The sequence below is a fragment of the Nilaparvata lugens genome, chromosome 4 (assembly GCF_014356525.2).
Source record: "Nilaparvata lugens isolate BPH chromosome 4, ASM1435652v1, whole genome shotgun sequence".
Lineage (NCBI taxonomy): Eukaryota > Metazoa > Arthropoda > Insecta > Hemiptera > Delphacidae > Nilaparvata > Nilaparvata lugens.
In genome coordinates this window covers 19709426-19731407 of record NC_052507.1, presented here as the reverse complement: position 1 = coordinate 19731407, position 21982 = coordinate 19709426, and the positions used below count along the sequence as shown (strand labels likewise).

The window sequence follows — 21982 nt, the reverse complement described above, 5'->3', positions numbered from 1 at the left end:
CATAGGAAAAGGTACTGTAAGACTATTTATCCATACTTCAAGTTGGAATGAATCAAATTTAAAGTACCAATTAATAGAATCATACGTTCATACGCATTTCTATAATAAATTATTGAATAAAAATATTACGAGAGATCTATGAATATTTCTATAACACTGCTGCACACAACATCTTAAGAATGGGTATGACGAATTATATTATATGATAAATTAATAATATTTATTATTTTGGTAATATTCTATGTATACGAATACTATCAAAGCGTTCTATAATATGACAATACTTCACAAAATTATTTTATGAAGATTGATAAGCATCATGAAGTATTTTATATTGCACCCAACTCAAAAATCAGTAATAATAATAGATTATGTTTAGGTAAAATATTACAATGGCTGTGGAAACTTTCTTTGTGATTGAATCAATGAGTAGTAGCCTTATTTAATCATGAAAACCTCTAATATTTGTAGAAAGGCATTGGGAACTGTGCAATCGGTGCATATTTGCACGAAAGCTATTATATCGAAGAAGAATTCAACACTGGGTGAAATTAACGATAAATAGGCACACTCGAATTGATTGAATAATTCATGTTGGAAAAATATCAATTTAATCATAATAGTTGCTCCAAGTTTTCTGCTGATAATTTTGAAATTGATGTGCAAGTTCAATAGATACTATAAATGCAACATGATGGTTCAGTTAATTTTCAGTCGATAAAATTTGAAAGAGTGGATAAAAGAGATAAGACTGACTCACACAAGCTAGGCCTATCCATGTGGGGACAATGATGACACAAATGATGTTGGTTGAGGTAAATGATGTAATAAATGATTGAGCGCAGCTCATCCAGTGCTCAAGAGTTTGGCCTCGAGTTTCCAAAACCTTTAAAAGCACAATCAAAATTCTGATTGAAAGAGTCTGCTACGGTTAGCCGTTCAGGATTGATAACGAGATCTATTGTTCATGTTTCATTCACAGATTTAGTGTGTTTTTTACTAAAATTGGTGTTATCACGAATAAATGATCAATAATACTGTATAATACTGAAATTAACAACCAACTGATACGGGAATCTTGAATCGGTAGATATTATTTATTACATTTTGTAATAAGCAAAGATAATTGAACACATTGAATAATTATTATCGAAATTGTTTTTTATTATATCTAGAACTTGACAACTTGACTGAACGAAGGTTCCTGATTTTAAATGAATTGAGACTCCTAGATAAAAATTTACACTTCATTAATTTATTACCTTGGCTGGTCAGCAATTAATTTAAATTTTCATATCCCTGTGTGGAGGTTGAGGCATTTTCATAGCCATACAGGATTCTTAAAATAAATAATCTCAACATTCTATAATATGGTTCAACTATAAATCTTTAACGATTGCAATTAGTGGAAAATGATTTGAATTTTAAAATATTCTGTTGATATTGTGCAAAAGTTTAAAATCATTTAGTATTTGGAGTGGTTTTCAGATTTCAGAACGCTTGTTATCTATGATTTTTATCGACTGTTAACAAAAATCCTCCAAAAAATCATAAATGAAAGGTTGATGAAAAAATATTAAATAATAAAGCTCAGAAGAGCTTTGTGAGTAGTTATGTATAGAATTTAGGTAGTTATAATAATATAATTTGGAGGATGATAATTACAGAAAATGTAATACCGAATGTGAATTATGGAAATAATGATCAATAATCAACCTTAATTGTCAATCCAGTATTTTAGTGAAATTGTAATTTATTGCAGGTATTCAACGCTCGAAAAGTGAATTTTGAGAAAGTAATTGAAGAAATGGAAATTCAACAACTGATTCTAAAGAAAGTAGAAAGACTCACTAAAATACTTCAAGTTTTTGAACGGTATTAACAATGTGAAATAATACATAGAATCTGCCATGTGACATTCTTTCAGTGTTACTTTGAACTAACTCTATCCTCCATATAAAACCGTGAATTTCATTAAAGTTTTCACTAAAAAAAGGAATGATAAAATTAGTACCCATGACAAGTTTCGTCACATTGGGATTGCTCATGTATAATCGTAGTAGATTTCAATTATTTATAAAGTTGGCTATTTTTTCAATTTCGTACATTCCACTTATTAGTTCAATCCCTCTGGCGATTGATGTGAGTTCTAATCAAGTTTTGAATAGTATAGAAAATAATCACAGTGTTGCCCCATTTTGGGAAAATCCCTGTGGACTGTTGGCGAATACATCAGAGCCATTGAACACAGATGATGTGAATGCCACTTACACGCGCAGCCTCCGTAAGATACGACAACACCTCAAAATGGCTCAGCAACATTTGACCGCCTCCAAAACCAGAAGTCTATTATTTTTAAATGTGAGTACAGCTTTTCTTATATTTTTTTCGTTTATGAAACAGCAACTATTCTATTTTTTCAGCTTTTTAAAAGTAGTCGATATAGGTTTATTTTTTAGTCAGAGTCAGATTTTTTCAGGCGAGAATGATTTTGTCAATACCACTCAGTATAAACACAGACGATTAATGTTTTGTCTAATGGTATCTTTTTTCTATGCTAAGATTGAAGATTTGCTTGGAGAGATGATGAAACATTATTGGATTTTGTATTATTAGATATTGTTGGCAAAGACGTTAGCAAACTTTGATTGAATGATGAAGATTAGTTGTTTACGTTCTAATACTGCCAAGCGCATGATTGTTTGATCATCTCCAAACCCACGAAAACTTTAAAACCTTTTCATAAAGAATAATCTAGTAAAAATATCTAGAGTAGTTAATATTTATAAATCAATCACCAAAAACTCTGAGAAGAGAACAAATATTTTATGTAGCAAACCAAGTAACGCAAAATAATGACATTCAATTAATTTATATTGAATATTCTTCAAAATATGTTACCTTCAATTTACCGAAAAATAGATTAAAGTACGCTATTTACGAGTAAGAATAATATGCTCATAATTTCCCCAAAAATGAGAGATGTATGAGATTTAGAAAAATTATTTAAAAATAGGAAGTACAACCCAATGTTTTAAAGTACCCAGTTAACAATATTACAAATTTCAATGCATTGATGTAGTTTTTAAATATTTTGCTGAGGAAATAAATTTCCGTGCTACAAGGAAGGCTATCCTATTATATTAAGCGAGCAATTTCTGTATAATTATATTTATATAAATTTGGTTATTTATATGCTTATATATTATATCCAACGAATCTCGAAGACGGCTCTAACGATTTTCACGAAATTTGAAACATAGTAGGTTCATGATATAAAAATTCGATTGCATTGGGTCTCATCCCTGGGAAAACTCGCTAAAGGACATGAAAAGGATGATAATTATTCAATCATTCATCCTTGGGGAAACAGATGATAATTTCGTCGTCTGTCGATAACAGAAGATGCGTGTACCTGTATGGGAGAGAGACAGAATTATGTTCAGCTGTGTAATCAATCAGCTTATCTCACAAGAAATATTATCTAGAAATTTCAATCAACTTGATCAAAATAATCTTATTTGTTGACATGACATGGTATATCATTCTAAATTATAAGAGTATATCTTAATTTTCAAAGTTAATCATTATTTTACAGTTTTAAGTGATTAGTGAGTGTTATTTTGTTATTCAATTTGAGTTGTAAACAATCTATATTAGAACTTTTCTGTTTTTCAAATGTTTGGACTGAAAAATGGACCTGAATTCAAGTGTATGGAACATAACCTACTTTTTGGACTATTTATAGTGTATAAATCAAAATTCGGGGAAGAAACAGTTTTGGGCTGTGCCTGTTAGTACTTACCCAATCATTTTAAAGAAAAGTGTTCTGTTTATCAATCAATAAATAACGAGCGGAGCTCGGTGCCCCCATATTTCGTTATAAATCAAGCATGATAATATTATTTAGTATTCCATAATTCTATCTAATAAAAAGCACGTCTTTAATTCCACATAGGCTATTATCATGTGAAAGTGTGAAAAATAAAACAGAGATACCGATATTATTCACCAACTTACATTTGGCATTTGAATAACAATTTCAAATGACTTTCACAGACTCGGAAAGGACTTGATCGAGACAATTATAACAGGAATTGGATTCCAGATATTAATTCAGTGACACCAATTCTTGAGTCAAATGGCGTGCAGACATCAAGCAATGTGAGTGATCTATGTATATTATTATACTGTCTGTATTATTTAATAATGTGCCATATTCTATTTCTGTATTCTATTTCTATTTCTATATTGTATTTCTGTAGTACCTATTGTATTTTCTGCTGTATTTATTATAAGATTTTGATGTGGGTAATGAGATGTGGAGGAATAAAATTACAAAGTCCAACACAGTAACCAGTAACAACACGGTAACCAGATTACAACCGATATAACGGGGCCCAAATTCATGAGAAATGTTATAATGAATATTTTTGTTAGAAGACCGGTAAGGTATCTTAAACGGTAACCGATATATCGAAACCCTGCAAATTTTTGCGGCCAACTTGTTTTACAATGTTGTTTGACACAACCTATAATTGTCCGAAATCGGTCGAGTCTTAAAAAAATAAATAGTATACTAGTGAATCCATAACAAATATCAATTATTTTTTATTGTTAATTATTTATTATAATGTGCATTATTTACCACATCAACTAATTTGTGATTAATTTTTTTTGCAAGTACGGGGAAAAACTGTCAGTATTATACAGCGATTTGCAGAGGTTTGCAGTTGCTTTCGAGCAAATGCAATTGGATGAAGGTGATGACACGGACCGGAGAGTTTGTCTAACAGTATTAACCGAGTTTTTGAGAGAGGTAAGTCTCAGTAAATATCATAGTACAAAACTTGATAGCCTGATCTTCACTTTGAAAAATATACTCATTCTTGAATGGCAAGGTAACATATAAAAACACAAGACAAAAACTTCTAATTGCGAGCTTATTCCTATTATTTACCACCATCCTACAAATCGTCTGTCATTCAGATCAAAGGTGATTGAATTTTTCTCGCCAAAGCCTGAGAGTTCATTATTAGTGTTGTAAAATATATTATTGATTCAAAGGTGTCATAAATTTGATTATCTTGTGTCATGAAAAGGCATAAACTATCAGTATATATGTTTTGACAAGTTTCGTATCTACTTCTTGACAAATAGATATAGATGTTCCTCCTTGTATGAGTGAGAGAAAATGGAAAAACATCAATAAGGAAGCTGAACAAAACTGTGACAGACACCAAGAAGGTTAGAGAGAGTTGTTACAAGGTAGTTACTCCACTAAGACCTAATAAACAAAGATTTCGAATAGTTGAGTATTAGGCCCGCCGCAAAGTAGACCCACGCTAATCCACGAAAAGCAACCCACGCCATGGGATGTTTTGTTAATCTTAGGGGCCGGTTTCCGAGTTCAGGATTCAGTTAAGTTCTAGACTTTAAACAGCTGGAGTCAGAAAATTGGCTTTCCTAAAGGGGGCGTAGTCATAGTACACGTTTAAATTAAATTTCGAAAAACTAGAAAATTGAACACAAAATAAAATAAAGAGAAAATAGTGTTAAATTTCAGCTATTTTGGATTAATTATTTAGGAATGTCTCATTTCGTCAATGAAAAACGTTTCCAATTATAGAAATGAGAAAATAAAAATGACTATCATAAAAATCTGGTGTGGCGCACTCACACAACTTTCCTTACCGTTATGAAAATTGATCACCTGACGCTAGTGTTTCCGCGCATCTCAAGTCTACTATTCAAAGATCTGAGCCAGCTGGTGACAGGACAATAACGCTGGAGACATACCAGGTCTGCTAACTCTTCATAGTGAATCATTCAATAGAATCAACAGTTGCCAACAGTTTGCAATTGGATAATCACATTTTCTCGAATTTCGAGCTTATTTCCAATTTTAGGTGAAAATGTCACTGAACATTAATTGTAGAGATTTTTATGCTCAATCTTTTCCACTTGAAATTCTTCGTTTAAATTGTATCTGAAGCCTGATAATTGGGAATCTAAAATCAAACTTTGCATAGATGGAGCGGAGATCCTGAAATTTTTACAGATATGGTACTTGTGGCAGTTGATAGAGCTTATCGATGACTATTTCAGGTAAAACTTTAATCAAAATCGTTGGAGCCGTTTTCGAGAAAATCGCGAAAAACCCAGTTTTTGAATTGCCATCTTGAATTGCATTTGATCGAAATTGTTCGTGTCGGATCCTTATATTTTAAGGACCCTACGTTCCAAATTTCAAGTCATTCCGTTGATTGGGAGATGAGATATCGTGTACACAGACGCACATACACTCATACACACACACACACATACAGACCAATACCCAAAAACCACTTTTTTGGACTCAGGTGACCTTGAAACGTATAGAAATTTAGAAATTGGGTACCTTGATTTTTTTCGGGAAGCAATAGGTACTTTCCTTACCTATGGTAATAGGGCAAGGAAAGTAAAAACTACTACGCCCCGTTTCGGAAAGCCAATTTTCTGACTCCAGCTGTTTAAAGTATAGAACGTAGCTAAATTCCGAGCTCGGAAACCGGCCCTAAGTGACCTAGCTGGCTGTGGTCTGGTGTCAGAGATTTCAGGTCATACCTAAAAAATTTCAGCAGTGACATGACTGAAAGCCTGTTTAAGCAGCCGGGACAACAGGCTTTACGTTCTCATCAGAAAACTTTTTGTTAATTTCAAATGATCAACACTGAAGTATGAGCGCATATGTATTGCAATTTATATAATCAAATCAAGAGGAAAATTGTGTTTAACTATTTCATGGTTCGTCAAAGAAATTTCTCAATGATTCTCTGTTAGCTTCAAGTACTTGGAGGATTTTCGAATTTTGGTTATGTTAAAAAAACTATCAATAGGGCTAATAATGCTTCAATATTATTATAGACTAGTAGATAACCCGTGATCCGCAAGGGCCTAATTAAAAGCTTGACAAACTGAAAACTTGACTTACTGGAATCTTAAAGTATTGAAAATAAGCCTATAACCATCATCGGTAAATTAAGAATCTATCTGCAAAATTTCAAGTTAATCAGTACGTCAGACGTGATGATGAGTCATTCGTGTATTTCCTATCTTCTACATTTATAAGCCGATTCTTTCCTCTATTATTTTTATTATAGCTGTATTTGTGTCCATGAGACCATGATTGATATAAACCCTAATTGTAGTTTTTGAATAAAACATATTGCCTTTTTGTTTCAGCTATTATGTGAGGTTGAGAGTACAATTATAGAGCTTGGCAACGAAGTGCCACAAACGATTGCTAGGTCAGTGATGAGCCCTCAAGAGAGAAGCGTTGCCAAGGCAACATCCTCCAGTGGAGGATCATACATATCAACAACGCAGAAAATGATTCGGGACAATGGCATCCTCTTCAAATACAAAGAGTTTCTAGAAGCATGGTTACGAGTGTACAAAATAGCAAGGAGAACTAATAATAATAGCGATCAATGAGAAGTTCTAATTTAGTAGACTTATAAATGATGTGCTATTATAGAAGAGAACTTCTACTCAGTATTAAATCAATTTTATTGTAAATTTTATTCATGTACGGCACAAGATTTTACTCACGTATTCTTCACGATGAAGCTAAGATAAAACTATAGTATTCAATCATAACTAAGTAATTAATGGAGCCTTGTCAACCCACAACCAAAGATATTATTTTAGTCAAATGTTTATTTCTGTGATATAATTACCATCCATTGTTTCATTTATCAATAAAATGTTATGTAATGGAAAAAAAGACTAAACGCTTTTAAACATCGAAAATAAAAACTGATTTCTATTGTTGAGGGGAGATTACAACAGAGGAGTGGAGACTCATTGGAACTTTTGAAGCACATTATAGTGAACAAATAAATTGGAAACAGATTTTTGTTATTGAGCAGATTGTGATGAGTAATAATAATAGTGTTTGATTTCGTACATGGTAACTTCTTCAAATAATAATATAATATGAGATTCAATGCTCCACAAATCCTATTTAAAACTTCGTGAAATATAAAACATTAGGTTTATATAGAAATTTCATAAGATAATTTTACACTCCATGACTGAAATTGGTTACAATTTTCTTCTAGATATAAAATGAAAGAGGTCTTATCGATTGCGACTATTTTTCAATCATATCTCGTTTGATTTTCAGCTTTTTGTTATTGAGAATGTGAAATAAATTTAATAAATACTCTTGAAGAAAACAACAACATTCAATGTAATAATTTTTATTTAATATCAAGATACATCCTGAAAATATACATAATAGTTTTTGAATAAAATTATATGCTAAAGATAAATTAAAACCTTTCAAGTTTTAGAATTGAAAGTACATTAATAAAGGTTTTTGTACTTGAAATTTTTGTAACTACTGCATAGTGAACTAAAATCACACTAGTGGTTGTATTTTAATAATGGTGATTGCAAGGAATTTTAGTTGAACCTGACGTGATGCTTGAAAATTGACTGGCAAGTGATTCTACCTCGTGCCACTAAAATTGATTAGTCAGGTGAAAATAGAAAGTCAAGTAAATTGAAATTGTCAAGTGAAAACTAGCCACTAAAATTGACAAAATAAATAGTACAGAATATTAACACTTCCTCCCTCCTCCATCAGAAAATGTGAGGCCCATTTTTACACTCAACTTCAAAATTTTCAAGAGCGAATTTCATAAAAATAGTAAATATTGAATCTAACATCCAGAACGAACAGATTAATCAAACAGAAAAATTCACATAGGCAGTAATAAAAATTGTCCATAAGTTAGGAACTAGGTAGCTTAATTGAAGCGATTGAAATAATACATTATCTGAGCTCACCACGTCTATCTTTGAACTTCTTTGCTCTTAAATTATAATGATCTTCAGTAACATTTAGGCCTAGGACATGCAATAAAGATTCTACCACTCTCGATTACAATACAGGGAGAATTTTTAAAATGATAATATCTTTCGTCGACTGTTTACTGTTTAAACCATCCAAAGGTAACATAGAAAAAAATAGAAATATTCGTTTGTTAAAATACACATTTTTCTATCATGTACCTAAATGAAATAATCCACCAGACGAAACTACCTCACCATTGATTATTCCAGTAGCAATATCTCATATCACAGTTATGTAATTGAAGAAAAATATCGCATTTCTCGGATACAAATTTCGATAGGAAAAGATGTATTTACAGTATTGGTTACATTCATTTATAGATCATTTATTGAGTTTTACTGAGATGGAGAAAATTTACTGCAGTTGTTGACATAACAAGTAGGTTTTAAAATGGTTTAGTGTTACTAGCAAATAAAGTTCTTCATACCAGATAAAGGGAAAAGCAAAGTTCAAGATATTGAAGAATAGTCAAAGGAAACCGAAGGAGTGGTTATATTATAGTAAGCTATTGAAAAAAATTAGGAATGAGTTTAGAGTGACCTAAGTAGAGAAGGAAAATAATTGAATAGATAAATGTATGCAAATGAAATGTGGTTTAATACTGATCTGCTGTGTTTGTGCTGAATGAGTCCTTATTAAATTCAAACAATATAAGGGAGAGGGAAATAAACTCTACTTTTTTTCTCATTCAGCATAGAATAAAAACAGATTGAACCACATTAGCAAGTTTTCAATATTTTTTGCAATTGTGAAGGAAGAGTTTTGTTTGGATTCGTATTTGGAAATTGATCAATCTGATAAATTCAAAATTGTAGTAGATACATTTTTTAGACTCAAAATTGTGTACGATTCAAGTTATCATTTAAGTTACGTAAGTAACATAACCTATATATAGACTGTGTATTCCAAATTAAGGTTTGAAGCAGTTTTGGGTGAATGCCTGTTGTTCTTACCTGAATTGTATTTGCATATGAATAAATGAATCAATAAATAAATATAGAATAAATTACCTAATAATGTTAATGATTTTGTAAATATTGTCATAGGATCTGTTGGAAAGAAAGAGTACGTGGAATTTTGAACCCCAAGCTAGATATCAAGCCTGTCATTGAGGATTAAGAGAATTTTCGTAAACTGACATATACTTGCAATCAATAAGCTACAAAATAATATCATATGGTTCACAAGATCACAAAACTCATAAAAAAGAGAGAATTGAGGAGTAAATGCACGCGAAATGAAATAGAATATTTTTAAATTATATAGAAACGGCCAGAAAACTTAAATGTGACACATTTTAGTTTTCTCCCATGCCTAACGGCGGGATTAGGACCCACGACCAGGTAGCGCTAGCAGACTGAAGGGTGTACGCCTAAGTCGTCTCTACTCTGCTAACCTGGCTGACATTTGATTAAAAAAATTTTCATTTGAAATTAACATGAATATGCTTCATGATTTGTCAAGAGAAATATGAAAGAGCTATGACGGTTCAACTTCTTCTGTTACCTTTCCATCGGCTTTACTCTGTAATGACTCTGACTCTACCTTACCTGATAGTTGGCTATCAATACCACTATTATCCTCAACTTTTTCCTTCTTTATTTTCACCAAATCTGTAAAAAGATCATTTTAATGATAATCCATAGTTGAATAATAACAAATATTAAATCTGTGTCAAATTAATTATCTGATGAAAAAATTAAGGAAGACAATTGAAAAGTTAGTAAACTGCAGGATTAATCTCATTTATAGGATATATCTTTGAACGAATCAGCTAGTTCAAAAAATAAAAACTCACTGAATAGATTGATCATGGACAAAAATATAAATTATTTTAATCTAAAATCTTGTTTTATAACAACAAAAAATGCCTTGACAGCACATGAAGAAAATTATTGCCATCAGGCGTTCTACAAAGAGATCCACTATTCATAGCCAGCATCTGATTAAAATTGGTTTGCTATCATTGTCTGTCATTGAACAAAACAGCTAACTCCATCATTTTCTAACTTTGCATTGTTGTCAGACTTTAGGTTATGTAGAAATAGAATGAACTACCAAATGTTCAATATTAATTATTATTTTTTATTTATCTATATCAGATTGTACAAAATTATAGCTTTTGAAATGACCCAATAGGCTTGTGCCCAAGACTGTTTCCATTTCAATTTATACAACATTCCAAACATAGGTACATAACACCTACTGTGTCACATTTCCAAAGATTTGTCACATTTTTTTATGATTAAATCTTACAAATTTATTCTATTTCATTATAAAATTTATCATGATTGAATGTAAAGAAGCATTTTCTCGATTAATAAAATAAATTTGAGAAAGCATTAATCATTATTAACAAGAATCAACAATTAATATTAGATCAGAATGAATTAAATCACAACTACATTATAATATGGAAGGCGGTGGAAAAGGAGTAGTTAAAACAACGCTTTCAATTCTGAATAATTGTAAAAATTATTCAGAATTGTTAATAGATTTAACAATATATATTATTCTCTTAATATATATTATTACATTAAATAATATAATATTATTCGAGTGGAGAATCATAAAATTATTACTAAAAGAAAATATTTTTTTACTAACCTGGTAGTACAGCTATGTTTTCTTTATCTCCTAAATCAACATTCATTTGTTCGTCGTGCTCTTCATCATTATCATCATCATCCTCAACCATTTCCTCATCCACAACACCGACTTCTTCGTCATTAACATCCTCATCCTCTTCATCATCTTCGTAATCGATTCCTAGATCGTTGGCGGACTTCGCTTCTCCACCAGCATTGACAACCGAGCTCATATGAGGACCCATTCCCCGTTTCAGAATAGCCGCCACTTCCTCTTGAACTTCTTTCCTTTTCTTCTCTATCATCTCTGTTGAAAGAAAGCAAGGAAATGACGGATTAAGATAACTTAGGAAATAAGAGAAATACGGATTAATTGAGGCATTCGAATTTTTATTTTTGGGAGCTGAGTAAATACATGGAAGAAATTAATGTTGCTTGGAAATTGAACGATATTTGCAGGCTTGCAAGTTGAAATGAGTTTTAATTATATAAATTTTTCATCAATATAATATGAAATAATATAAAAGTTTATTGAATCATCATTTTATATCAGAAATGTAAATGAATAAATAAGAATGATGGTCGATTCCTTAATAGTTTATTCAGAACAATATTCAAATGGATTCATATTATGTGATGTTGATAGATTATTATTTACTAATGATCAAAGTATTTTAAATAATAAATTATCCAAGGTACAAAGATAATCAACAGACGAATAATTAATTAACATTAGAGATGGAAAATTACTTAATCGATTCTATTGTTAACTAATTGAAGATAACAAATTTTTATTTAGTACAACCTATAGTTGGTAATGTCTTGAACACACACATAATGAAACAAATCTGCATGATTATCTCTAAAGAATGATCATTTCATTCAAGATCCTACTCCAGTAGACAGCCAAACACAAAACTCACTATTCAAGTATTGATATAAAAGTTAAACGATTAGGTGAAAACTACATGCCTCAACTTGAATTAATTTAGGTTATTTTATTTAAAAAATATAGAAATTCAACAAAACTAGCCTATAACATTGAACTCAGTACAAATAATCATCAATTTTTTATTTTATTAATAATTATCATGATTAAATATATTAAAATTATACAGGAATAAAATGATAATTTAATAATTATCATGATTATAGATATTAACATGTAAGTAAATGATACAGGAATGAAATAAATGAGTACATTAAAAATCCTCCAAATCAAATATTTCTATTCAAAGTGTTGAATATGTGAGTAGTGTTTATTAACATTTGAAAAAGTGAAATTTTATAATTTAATTTTCAATGTACCCATTTTTGTATGATTCATTTACAAGTGAATATCTTTGAAATAGTTTGAGAAATCAATGTGCGGTTTTCGCCATTCGTTTTCTCTTGAAATTCTGCATCGAAGTCACGAATATACGAGTATTACATTCTTTGACATATATCACCTTCCCTTTCAAGAAAATGAAGTTAGATTCAAAATGGCGGACCAAAATTTTGAAGTGACAGAATAGTAGTTTTTTCCAATTCTAATAGGATCCCAAATTAAACATACTGTTAAATTATCCTTTTAAAAGAAATATTGTGTAAATGTGATTATGTGTAAATGATTCAGCCGTTCTCATAAAATGTTCACCAACCCTATGAGTAAAGTGAGTGGCCTACTTACTTGTGACAGACTTCTGACTAGATGCCAGCCGCTCCTCAGTCTTCGCATTGTGTGTTTTGGGCAAGTAGTACAGATACGGTTTGGATCGAGTCTGAATGAAATTAAGCAAAGGCTTCTGTAATTTCTCCCAGTTCTCTTGCTGTGAAAGAAAAAACAACTTATAAATCTGGAACCTAAATTTGGTGTGGAGATTCATGGAGGTACATTTATCTTACCCACTCGTGTTCTACCTCATCCTAGAGAAATGTCAACTAAGTTATAACATAGAGAAATGATAGCATAATAAGATAGCATGGTATAGGTGATTTATGCTTCACATTTCAAACCGATTTTTGTTAACTCAGCCGATTACTGTCTATTATTACTGTATTGGCCGGGTGGGAGTGTAAGATCGGCACAGTATGAGAGTGTACCAGCGTCACATAGATTCAAGAAAAAGAACTACTAGAACTATCGGCTTGAACTAACAGTGAAATTTAGAACATAAACGCCCTATAACATGGGATATCTTCCTATGTTTTTCTCTCTATGGTTATAGTTGGTTTACCAGGAATAGAGAGCTAAGTGCGAAATTGGATTTGCCAACAATGAGTGCAGTTATATTCCTAAAATATAGTATAATTTAAACTAGAATCTCAACTGTAATTCTTATCTGTTATCTCTATTTACATAACTGTTATATCATTCTGATTTTATACTATTTTATATTTTTATAGAAAGAAAATTTGATTTCTACCATGTGAGGAATTATAATTTTCTACGATGACATTTCTATGATTAAAAGAAATAATGAGTTAATAATGTTTAAAGAATCAATGGATATAATCTAGGAAAAAAGACTAGATAGTTAGCTGCCTGCAATTCGATCAGTAAAACAACGAAAGCCAAAGAGCTATTTTATTAAAAAAGTATGATGCATTAACAATAAGTGATGTAATTCCTATTTTAGTTTTATATGATTCATTAACATTACTTAGTTCTCGTATAGTGGAATACACAATAGCACAATTCTTCCAACAATACCATTCTATAGAATTTTGACGTTATTCAACTAGCTGGTTCGCTGTATTGTGTTGAATAAATAAATATTATTATTACCTCTTGAATTCGAGCCATTTTCAGTTCAATATTACGAATCTCCGCTTGCCGTCGTTTCCTGTTCTGGAAAAGCTCTTGTCTCTCCCTTTTTAGTTCATCTTTCTCTCTTCTAGCAGCTTCTTCCAATTGCTTCTCGACCTGAGCTTTCTTTTGTTCCTATGGATTGAAAAAATACATAAATTAGCGTACATGAATCACACAATACAATCAAATTAATACAAGTATCAGATGAGCTCACAAAATCATGAGCTGTTATTGAGTAATACTGGTAATGAAAAGTAATAAATATAAATATAAATCAACAGGGATTGTCATTCCAATCTTGTAGAGTGGAAAACAAAAATCGACATCAACTTTAAAACAATACTAATAAATAGAGATAATTAAGAATGGGATGAAAGATGCAATATCAAACATGGTAGTTATAAGTTTGGTATTGTAATTTAAAAAGCATAACAGTATGATAATGATATATTCTATGATTGAGGGGAAGATAAGAATCCTTAGATGCCAAATATCATATTACGCTGAAATAGTTACTTTATATAACATGTTAAAAATTACTTTTATAATATTGTCGAAATTGAGATATAGCCTACAATTCAAGGAATAAGGAAATATCTAGTGTAGTTGAGTTGGCCAATGGATATTATTAGTTCAGGCCGTTCAGATATTATTAGTTATTATACTATTCGTGATATGATACACGATAAATCTGATTAAAAAAGGATTCTGAAACAAAATAACTGATATTCACCCTATCTTTCAGCCTTGTTTCTTCTTGTCTGAATTTATGAAGAGTTCCTAGAAGTGCTCCAAACATTCTCCGGTTCCTGGAATAGCACACCATAAAGTTTCAATGAATTGAAATATTCCTATTCAACTGAATAACTACAAAATATAATAAATATTACAAAGCAGTTATTGCGGCAACATGTAGATTTTTTATATGAATGAATAGTTAGATTTGTACTCAATAGGCTATTATTTTTAACAAAATCATGTACTTAGATAAACAATTTTCTGCATGTAACAAATGTAAAATTTGTGGTTAGTGTTGTTGCAAATTTTTAGTCTGATTCAGAGCATCTATGTCTTCAGCACTTAAGTTTTTAGAGTAACATTAGCAGTCAACATTTTTAAATATTTCTCAATTCTAGAAATTCTATTTCCAGAATAAATGGAAAGCTCATTACAGCTCACGATCCAGCCAAGTTCAAGGTCATTGATATGATGATATCATAATATTTTTTCATATACAGAAATTGTAAAATACTGATTTTTCACCAACTACAAAGTGATCTACAGTAAATGAGGTTCGTATGGTAAAAACAATAAGATTTTGACACTAGGTTACGAATTTCGAATATTTCAAATGTCAACACTTATTTCAAAAGTTTAATCTGATAAAAGTCAATTCAATTTTTATTAAATTGAAATTATTCATGAGCAGCAATCAGATTTTAAATAAAAAACAAGGAGTATGTGAATCACGTGCCAGCCTCATGACATCGCTGTAGAGACCAATAGTTTCTCCATCGTGGGTGATTAAAACGCATACAAGTTAGCTTGCAATCAAAAATAATGATTCCAGATAATAAAGAGCTTACCTGGCTTTGCTATGCTCATCGGCTCCTTGTGCAGTTATTACCTCTTGTCTAGAGGGCTGCGAAAACGAGCAAAGGTTGACTTGCGAAGACAAAGATGGCTGTAAAAGATAGAATGTTTTAAGCAGAGAAACAGGGAATTTTCGAATGGTCATATAGGCTGCTATTTATGATATGGTTATTGTTGTTTACATTACATATTTAGGACATATTAATAAAAACAATATAAAACTTTTAGTACCCTTTTTATTAAAATATTTTAAAAACATTTCAACGACTAGTTTCGACCTACTTTGGCCATTATCAAGTAAAAATGCAGTAATATTCTTGAAGCAACTAGGAATATTTTAACTTGAAAACGGCCAAAGTAGGTCGAAACTTGTTGTTAAAATGTTTTAAAGTTTTTAAAATATTTTAATAAAATGGGTACTACAAGTTTTATATTTTTCTTATTAATTTGAATAAAGTAGCCCATATAAGTGAAGTAATTTAGGACATAATATCTTGACTTGTAACATTTCTAATGTTTTTTAACAATAAATGATTGGATTTGATATGTCATTTCCACAACGAAGTATTCAATAGATTCAAGCAGTCCACAAAACAATATGATTTTTTATTGATATTCCAGAACACTGACAAGTGCAATAATTGTACTACGTACATCATAATTGAATTATTTAGAAATTTTATCAGTATGAATTTTTATTTCAATGAAAATTAAGCAGTCTCAGTTCATTCAAATCTAGTATATTTTTGTAAATTACAAAGAAATAATAAGTTCATCAATATAAATTTTGTTTTGTATTTGAATATTATTGTTTCAAATTAGTACATGGAAAACATGTTTACCTTATTTCCTTTTACTGGAGTGCTATCTTCGTCTCCACTCATGTTTTCGTCATGCCGATACCGTGGCGGCCCGGATAACCTGTCAATCATTATCGTTGAATCAAATTATGCATACCTAAAATACATATTTGATCTTCTAGGGACTGAATCGCAAAAGAACAATTTGAAATTTTCCAGGACCGTTTAAAAATGTTTTAAAGAAAAACTACTTTATTTCCGTGTTGTACACAACATGTTCTATTCACCTACATTGATAGCAAAAAAATTTGTCATCATGATCTTCCTTGGTCAAGCATATCCACTGTCATACGTAAGTGGGTGGTCTTTCAACTCAGGGATGGACAGTCCCACACAAGGTGGGCTTAGCTCGCTGGACTTATATCTGTACGTAAATGCATTCTGCCGACATTTATGATAAATATGCAATACTTGGATAATACAAATATTTGGATGAAAATATACTGACGGATATTTTTCAATTTTTTAGAGAAAACAATGACCGATTATCATCTTTCATAATATTCATGTACTCTATCAAAGTAAAAACTTATCCAGCCTATATCTATAGTATAAAAAGAAGCACAGGTTGAGAAATAATTATCCATCTTAGCAGTTATATTTTTGAATGAAAGGAACAAATACATTTTTCAAGATGTTACACTCGGATTAATCAAATTAATTTTCATGCATATCCTGTTATGCTACATCTTGAAGGGGAGCATTGATTCAAAGGTCTTACGCCCGGTTTCTAGAATTTTTATGAAATAAAATAGTACATGGTAAGATTTAGAGGTGCTTAGGCCTACAGCGCATTTCACTATTCATCAACTGCTGCAATTCTCATGAAGTTACCTAAATCTGTTTATTTGTACAGAAACAGTAAGATACAGACGGTAAGCATAGCAGCTGATGAAAATTAAAAAGCATGTGTTCGTGGCGCATAAGACTGTACGCACCTTAATAAGTGTCCTATAGTTTGTATGAAATAAGTTGATGAGACCGAAATACTATCTTCCGAATACTTTTGACATTTCAAAAAAATACCAATATTATTCTGAGAAACGTTCTCGCTATCGCCATCCACGCATCTTTTGAAACAAAAACGCTTCTGGAAAATTTAATGTTTTCTGCTCGAGACCTCTAGGCACTGACAAACATAATCATCAATGAAAAATTAACTATAGGATGAAACTGATCCAGACACCAATAGAAATGAGATATTCTCCCCATTATTTCGATATAAAGTACCGGTACTTACTCATTACGATATCTCATAATTCTGTGAAAAGCGACATTTAAAAAAAATACCGAGTGACCCAGAATAACAAGAATTTTAAAACGCCATAAAACATTAGTGGGAAGGACAAAAATGATTTCATTCAAACTAATGAACACATCTATCAATTTTTGACAATTACTTCTTCAAGATGGCTTCCTCCTGCACGAATACACTCTTGAAATCTGTGTTGAGATTCCTGAACGATTGCTGCAAAATTTCAGCTGGAATATTGTTAATTTCGTTTTGAATTGTCTGTTATGATTCAACCACAGTTATTGGTCAAGTTGTGAAAACGTTTGATTTTAGATAGCTCCACAAACAGAGAATCGCAGGTGGACAGATCAAGGGACCAGGAAACGCAGATGTTACAGCGATCAATGAGGAATCGTCAACACAGATTTCAAGAGTGTATTCGTTCAGGAGGAAGTCATCTTAAAGAAGTAATTGTTAATAATTGATATGTGTTGTTAATAATACTCAAATGGCAAGTCTTGAACTTTATATTAGTTTGAATAAAATCATTTTTGCCCTTCCCAATAAAGTTTTATTGCGTTTTTAAAAGTTCCCGTTATTCTGTGTCATCCTGTATATATTTTCGGGATGTTTTCAATTTTATAAAAAAATTAAACTTCCTTTTAATCCTTCATCTCTGAATTTTTTCAGCACTATTGATATTCAACAAACAATTATTATTTTATTTATTTAATCATTCAGAAGTACACAAATTACAGAAAAGTACCACATGCTTTCGCCCAAAACGGTAATAACGTCAATAATTTAGCCAATTATGTGGCTAAATTTAGAAATTTGCGATTAATTACACAATTTGGCAACGCTGTAATTTCTTCAGATGGAGAGCCTAGTCTCAACTAATTTTATACAGACTATAGAGAACGGGTTTTAGAAGATTGAGATAAGACTATGGTAAGTTACCGGCTGAAAACAGTTTTGGGATCTCCTAGTCTCTTTTTGACGGACGGCCGCACCACCTCCGCCGCTCCGCGTCCAGTCCACGAGTCCTCCTGGCGTTCGCGTCCCCTCGTCGTCGCTGTCACCGTCCTGCAACAAATGTCTTGTCTTCACTAGTCTTTTCCAAATAAACACACTTCGAGTGAAAACTATACAGACTAGAACAAACATGATTCTAAAATCCCACGTATGATTCTCAGTTACAAAAATTAAAACGTAGGCCATTTGATTGATTTAATTTTGTGTCATTGGGTGTGACTTTAACTTAATGATATTAAGAGAAGAGCTTCGTCAATTATTTTTAATAGTTGGCAAATTGAGAGTAAGAAAAAAATCAGGCATGAGTTCCAAGTACCACGTTGAAAAACGTAGATGTACTTCTTCATGAGGTATACTTGTATTTTTGAAAAGAATTGGATTTTCAACTCTAGATAGCCCAAGTCAACTTATTAGATGAGAGGAAGTGTTCCCATGCACCACCTTAGGGTGTGCTACTTCGTTTTCTTTCAGAGCATCATATTATATGACCTGGTTCTCTGGGGTGGAGCTGCTGTGCATGCAGAAGAGAGCCTTGCGGGTCATCTGAGGGGCTGACAGACTGGCTCATTGTCGTTCTCTCTTTCTTAGAGAGAGGATACTTACAGTATTTGCACTCTATATTTTTCATACGCTTTGCAGGACACATGCGAATCTTGCCACCAGGTAGAGTTTTCATGCCTACAATACAAGGGGGAGCCACAGGTTAGACGTCCCGTATCAGAGGCTGAGCAGGACGCGAACTGGCCTTGCCCACCTGTCTGTGAGACTTTTCAACAAGCTACCAAGCGGCAAGAGACCTATCAACCAGGAGATTTCAGGGCGCGCTGAGGGGATTGCTAATGGAGAACCCATTGAGTTCAGGAACCCAAGGGCTTGAAGAAAACACTTTCTATAGGTTACATGAATTTGTTGAAGTCACAGTGACCATGCCATCTTGATAACTCAAGTTTATACTCAGGACTAGCTTCAAGAAAAGTTATATTCTTATTATTTTGATGCAACCCATCCGTCTCCGCTGGTCTTGGTGAAGAATAAGTGTGTAAGTGTATTGTATTCTATCAGTGAGCTCTTAATGTTGGAGAACACGCTGGTTCGTATTTTTTACGTTCTGTTGTTGTGACTAGCAATTGGGTATTAGCTTTCTTACTTTTTTTGACGTGTCCTCGTGGTCTTGTGATCACATTATGGACCTAGAATACTAAATAAATAGATAAACATGTAATTTTTAGTTACACAATTAGAAAATTAACAACCCAAATTTTAAATCATTTTTTGTTGCAGTGCTATTCATGACTGCAGTGAGGTCTACGTTGTAATGACAGTAGAAAAATAGGAGAACAACGTTGTCGATTCTCTGCCTTACCATTGCCTTCTGGAAAATAGCTGATACCAGTAGGCCTAGCCTATATCATCTAATGCAATATCAACTGTTCATTCTTGTTTGAATAATCAGTTATAATTTATATATGTTGTAAAACAAATATTTTCAAGAATTAAATAGCCTAATACATTTTTATAATTGAGATAGGCTTTGTCAATTATATTTCTACATTGTTAACGAACTGGCAATAGCCAGTATGTTATAGCAACATAATACTGCAATTATAACAAGGACCTTACCAAAGCAGTCAACTCTTGCTCTAAGCCTAGCTTTTAGAGCGCGTCCAGCTCAAAACAAAAAGTAACTAACCTCTACCGAATTCCAAATTATGAAATCAAAAACGACGGTGCATCTGCATAGCTTATGTTCTTTACTAAGGATTAAAGAGTTATAAAAGTAGAAATATGTCCTTCAAAATTATGTTGAATATAAAATAATAGAGTATTATTAGTCATAACAGACGAACAGAGCCTTAAAACATAACCTTACCTGGAAGGCGGCCCATCATTTGGATCCCTGCCGATTATTTTCTTGATGTTTTCTTCCACTCCTTTCAAATCTTCTTTAGCCTTTTCCAATTCAGCTTGTAAGCTTCCATAAACCTTCATTATTGATGATTCCATGTTTGTATATTGTATGAACCAAATTGAAATAGTAGCCTATAATTCACAAACTATAGGCTTTCTTACCAGCCACGCTATTTTGGAAATTACAAAGTTCACGTTCAATATTTTAAAGTGATAATTCACCAGTAGATTAAATTATTTTTCATCAAATACCCTTTACAATAACTGGAAAATAGATATATTTAATTAATTACTTGTTTTTATAAAATGAGGAAAGGAATAATAAAGATAGGTTAGTATTGCTTTTCAACAGCGTCGTTGCTGTAGCGTCATAGAGTTGAAAAATGAACAGAAAAAAAGTGCTTAGTACAGTAGTCACATAGAGATGCCCAATTTTCTGAGCATTCAGCTTACGGGTCGCATGAATTGGGAATATCTGGAACTCAAAATATCTTGCAGCTAGGCAGAATTGGAAATATTATGGAGCTCCGAATATGTTGACAGGCGGAACTCCGAATATTGTGCAGGCCGGCGGAACTCAAAATATCTTGTCAGCTGGTGGAATTGGAAGTATGTGGAATTGGAAATATATCGAACTCACAATATCGATCGTTATTAGCGAGACTGTGTAGATGTGGGATGAAACAAATTTATCGCAAAACAATTCAAGGGTTCTATAGTTAACCTAAAATAAATTCATCAACAGTCGTCAGTCTTGTTTGAAACAGATAACAGAGTTTTGAAAACTTGCATAATATGTACATGACTATTATTTTATAAACCAATATAATTTTAATATATAATGAGCTATGAATTATTACCCTAAGTGGGTAATTAGTCCATATCATTCCAGAAAATAAGTCAGACTTGAACCATTTCTCAATCACAAACACATTACCAGTACTCCCACTCTGGCACCGATATTTTGAGTTCCAGATATCTCCAATTCCGCCATCTGGCAAACAAATAATTTGAGTTCCAGATACTCCCGATTCCGCCTAGCAACATATTTCGAGTTCCAGATAT

At 31.9% G+C, this 21982-nt stretch overlaps 2 protein-coding genes across 2 annotated transcripts; one reads left to right on the top strand and one right to left on the bottom strand.

The window, feature by feature from the left end:
* Window positions 1-1735: 1735 nt before the first annotated feature.
* Window positions 1736-8140, top strand: LOC111047626. The gene is made up of 4 exons (XM_022333427.2): window positions 1736-2361; window positions 4060-4164; window positions 4685-4819; window positions 7225-8140. Exons 1-4 carry the CDS (start codon window positions 1999-2001, stop codon window positions 7474-7476), a joined length of 855 nt encoding a protein of 284 aa, XP_022189119.2. The 5' UTR covers window positions 1736-1998; the 3' UTR covers window positions 7477-8140.
* Window positions 8141-8230: 90 nt separating this feature from the next.
* LOC111047643 (pinin) lies at window positions 8231-21013 on the bottom strand. The gene is made up of 9 exons (XM_039425703.1): window positions 20880-21013; window positions 18935-19078; window positions 16723-16801; window positions 15874-15971; window positions 15021-15096; window positions 14264-14419; window positions 13166-13304; window positions 11513-11800; window positions 8231-10518 (listed from the first exon to the last, which is right to left on the bottom strand). Exons 1-9 carry the CDS (start codon window positions 21011-21013, stop codon window positions 10385-10387), a joined length of 1248 nt encoding a protein of 415 aa, XP_039281637.1. The 3' UTR covers window positions 8231-10384.
* Between the last annotated feature and the right edge of the window lie 969 nt (window positions 21014-21982).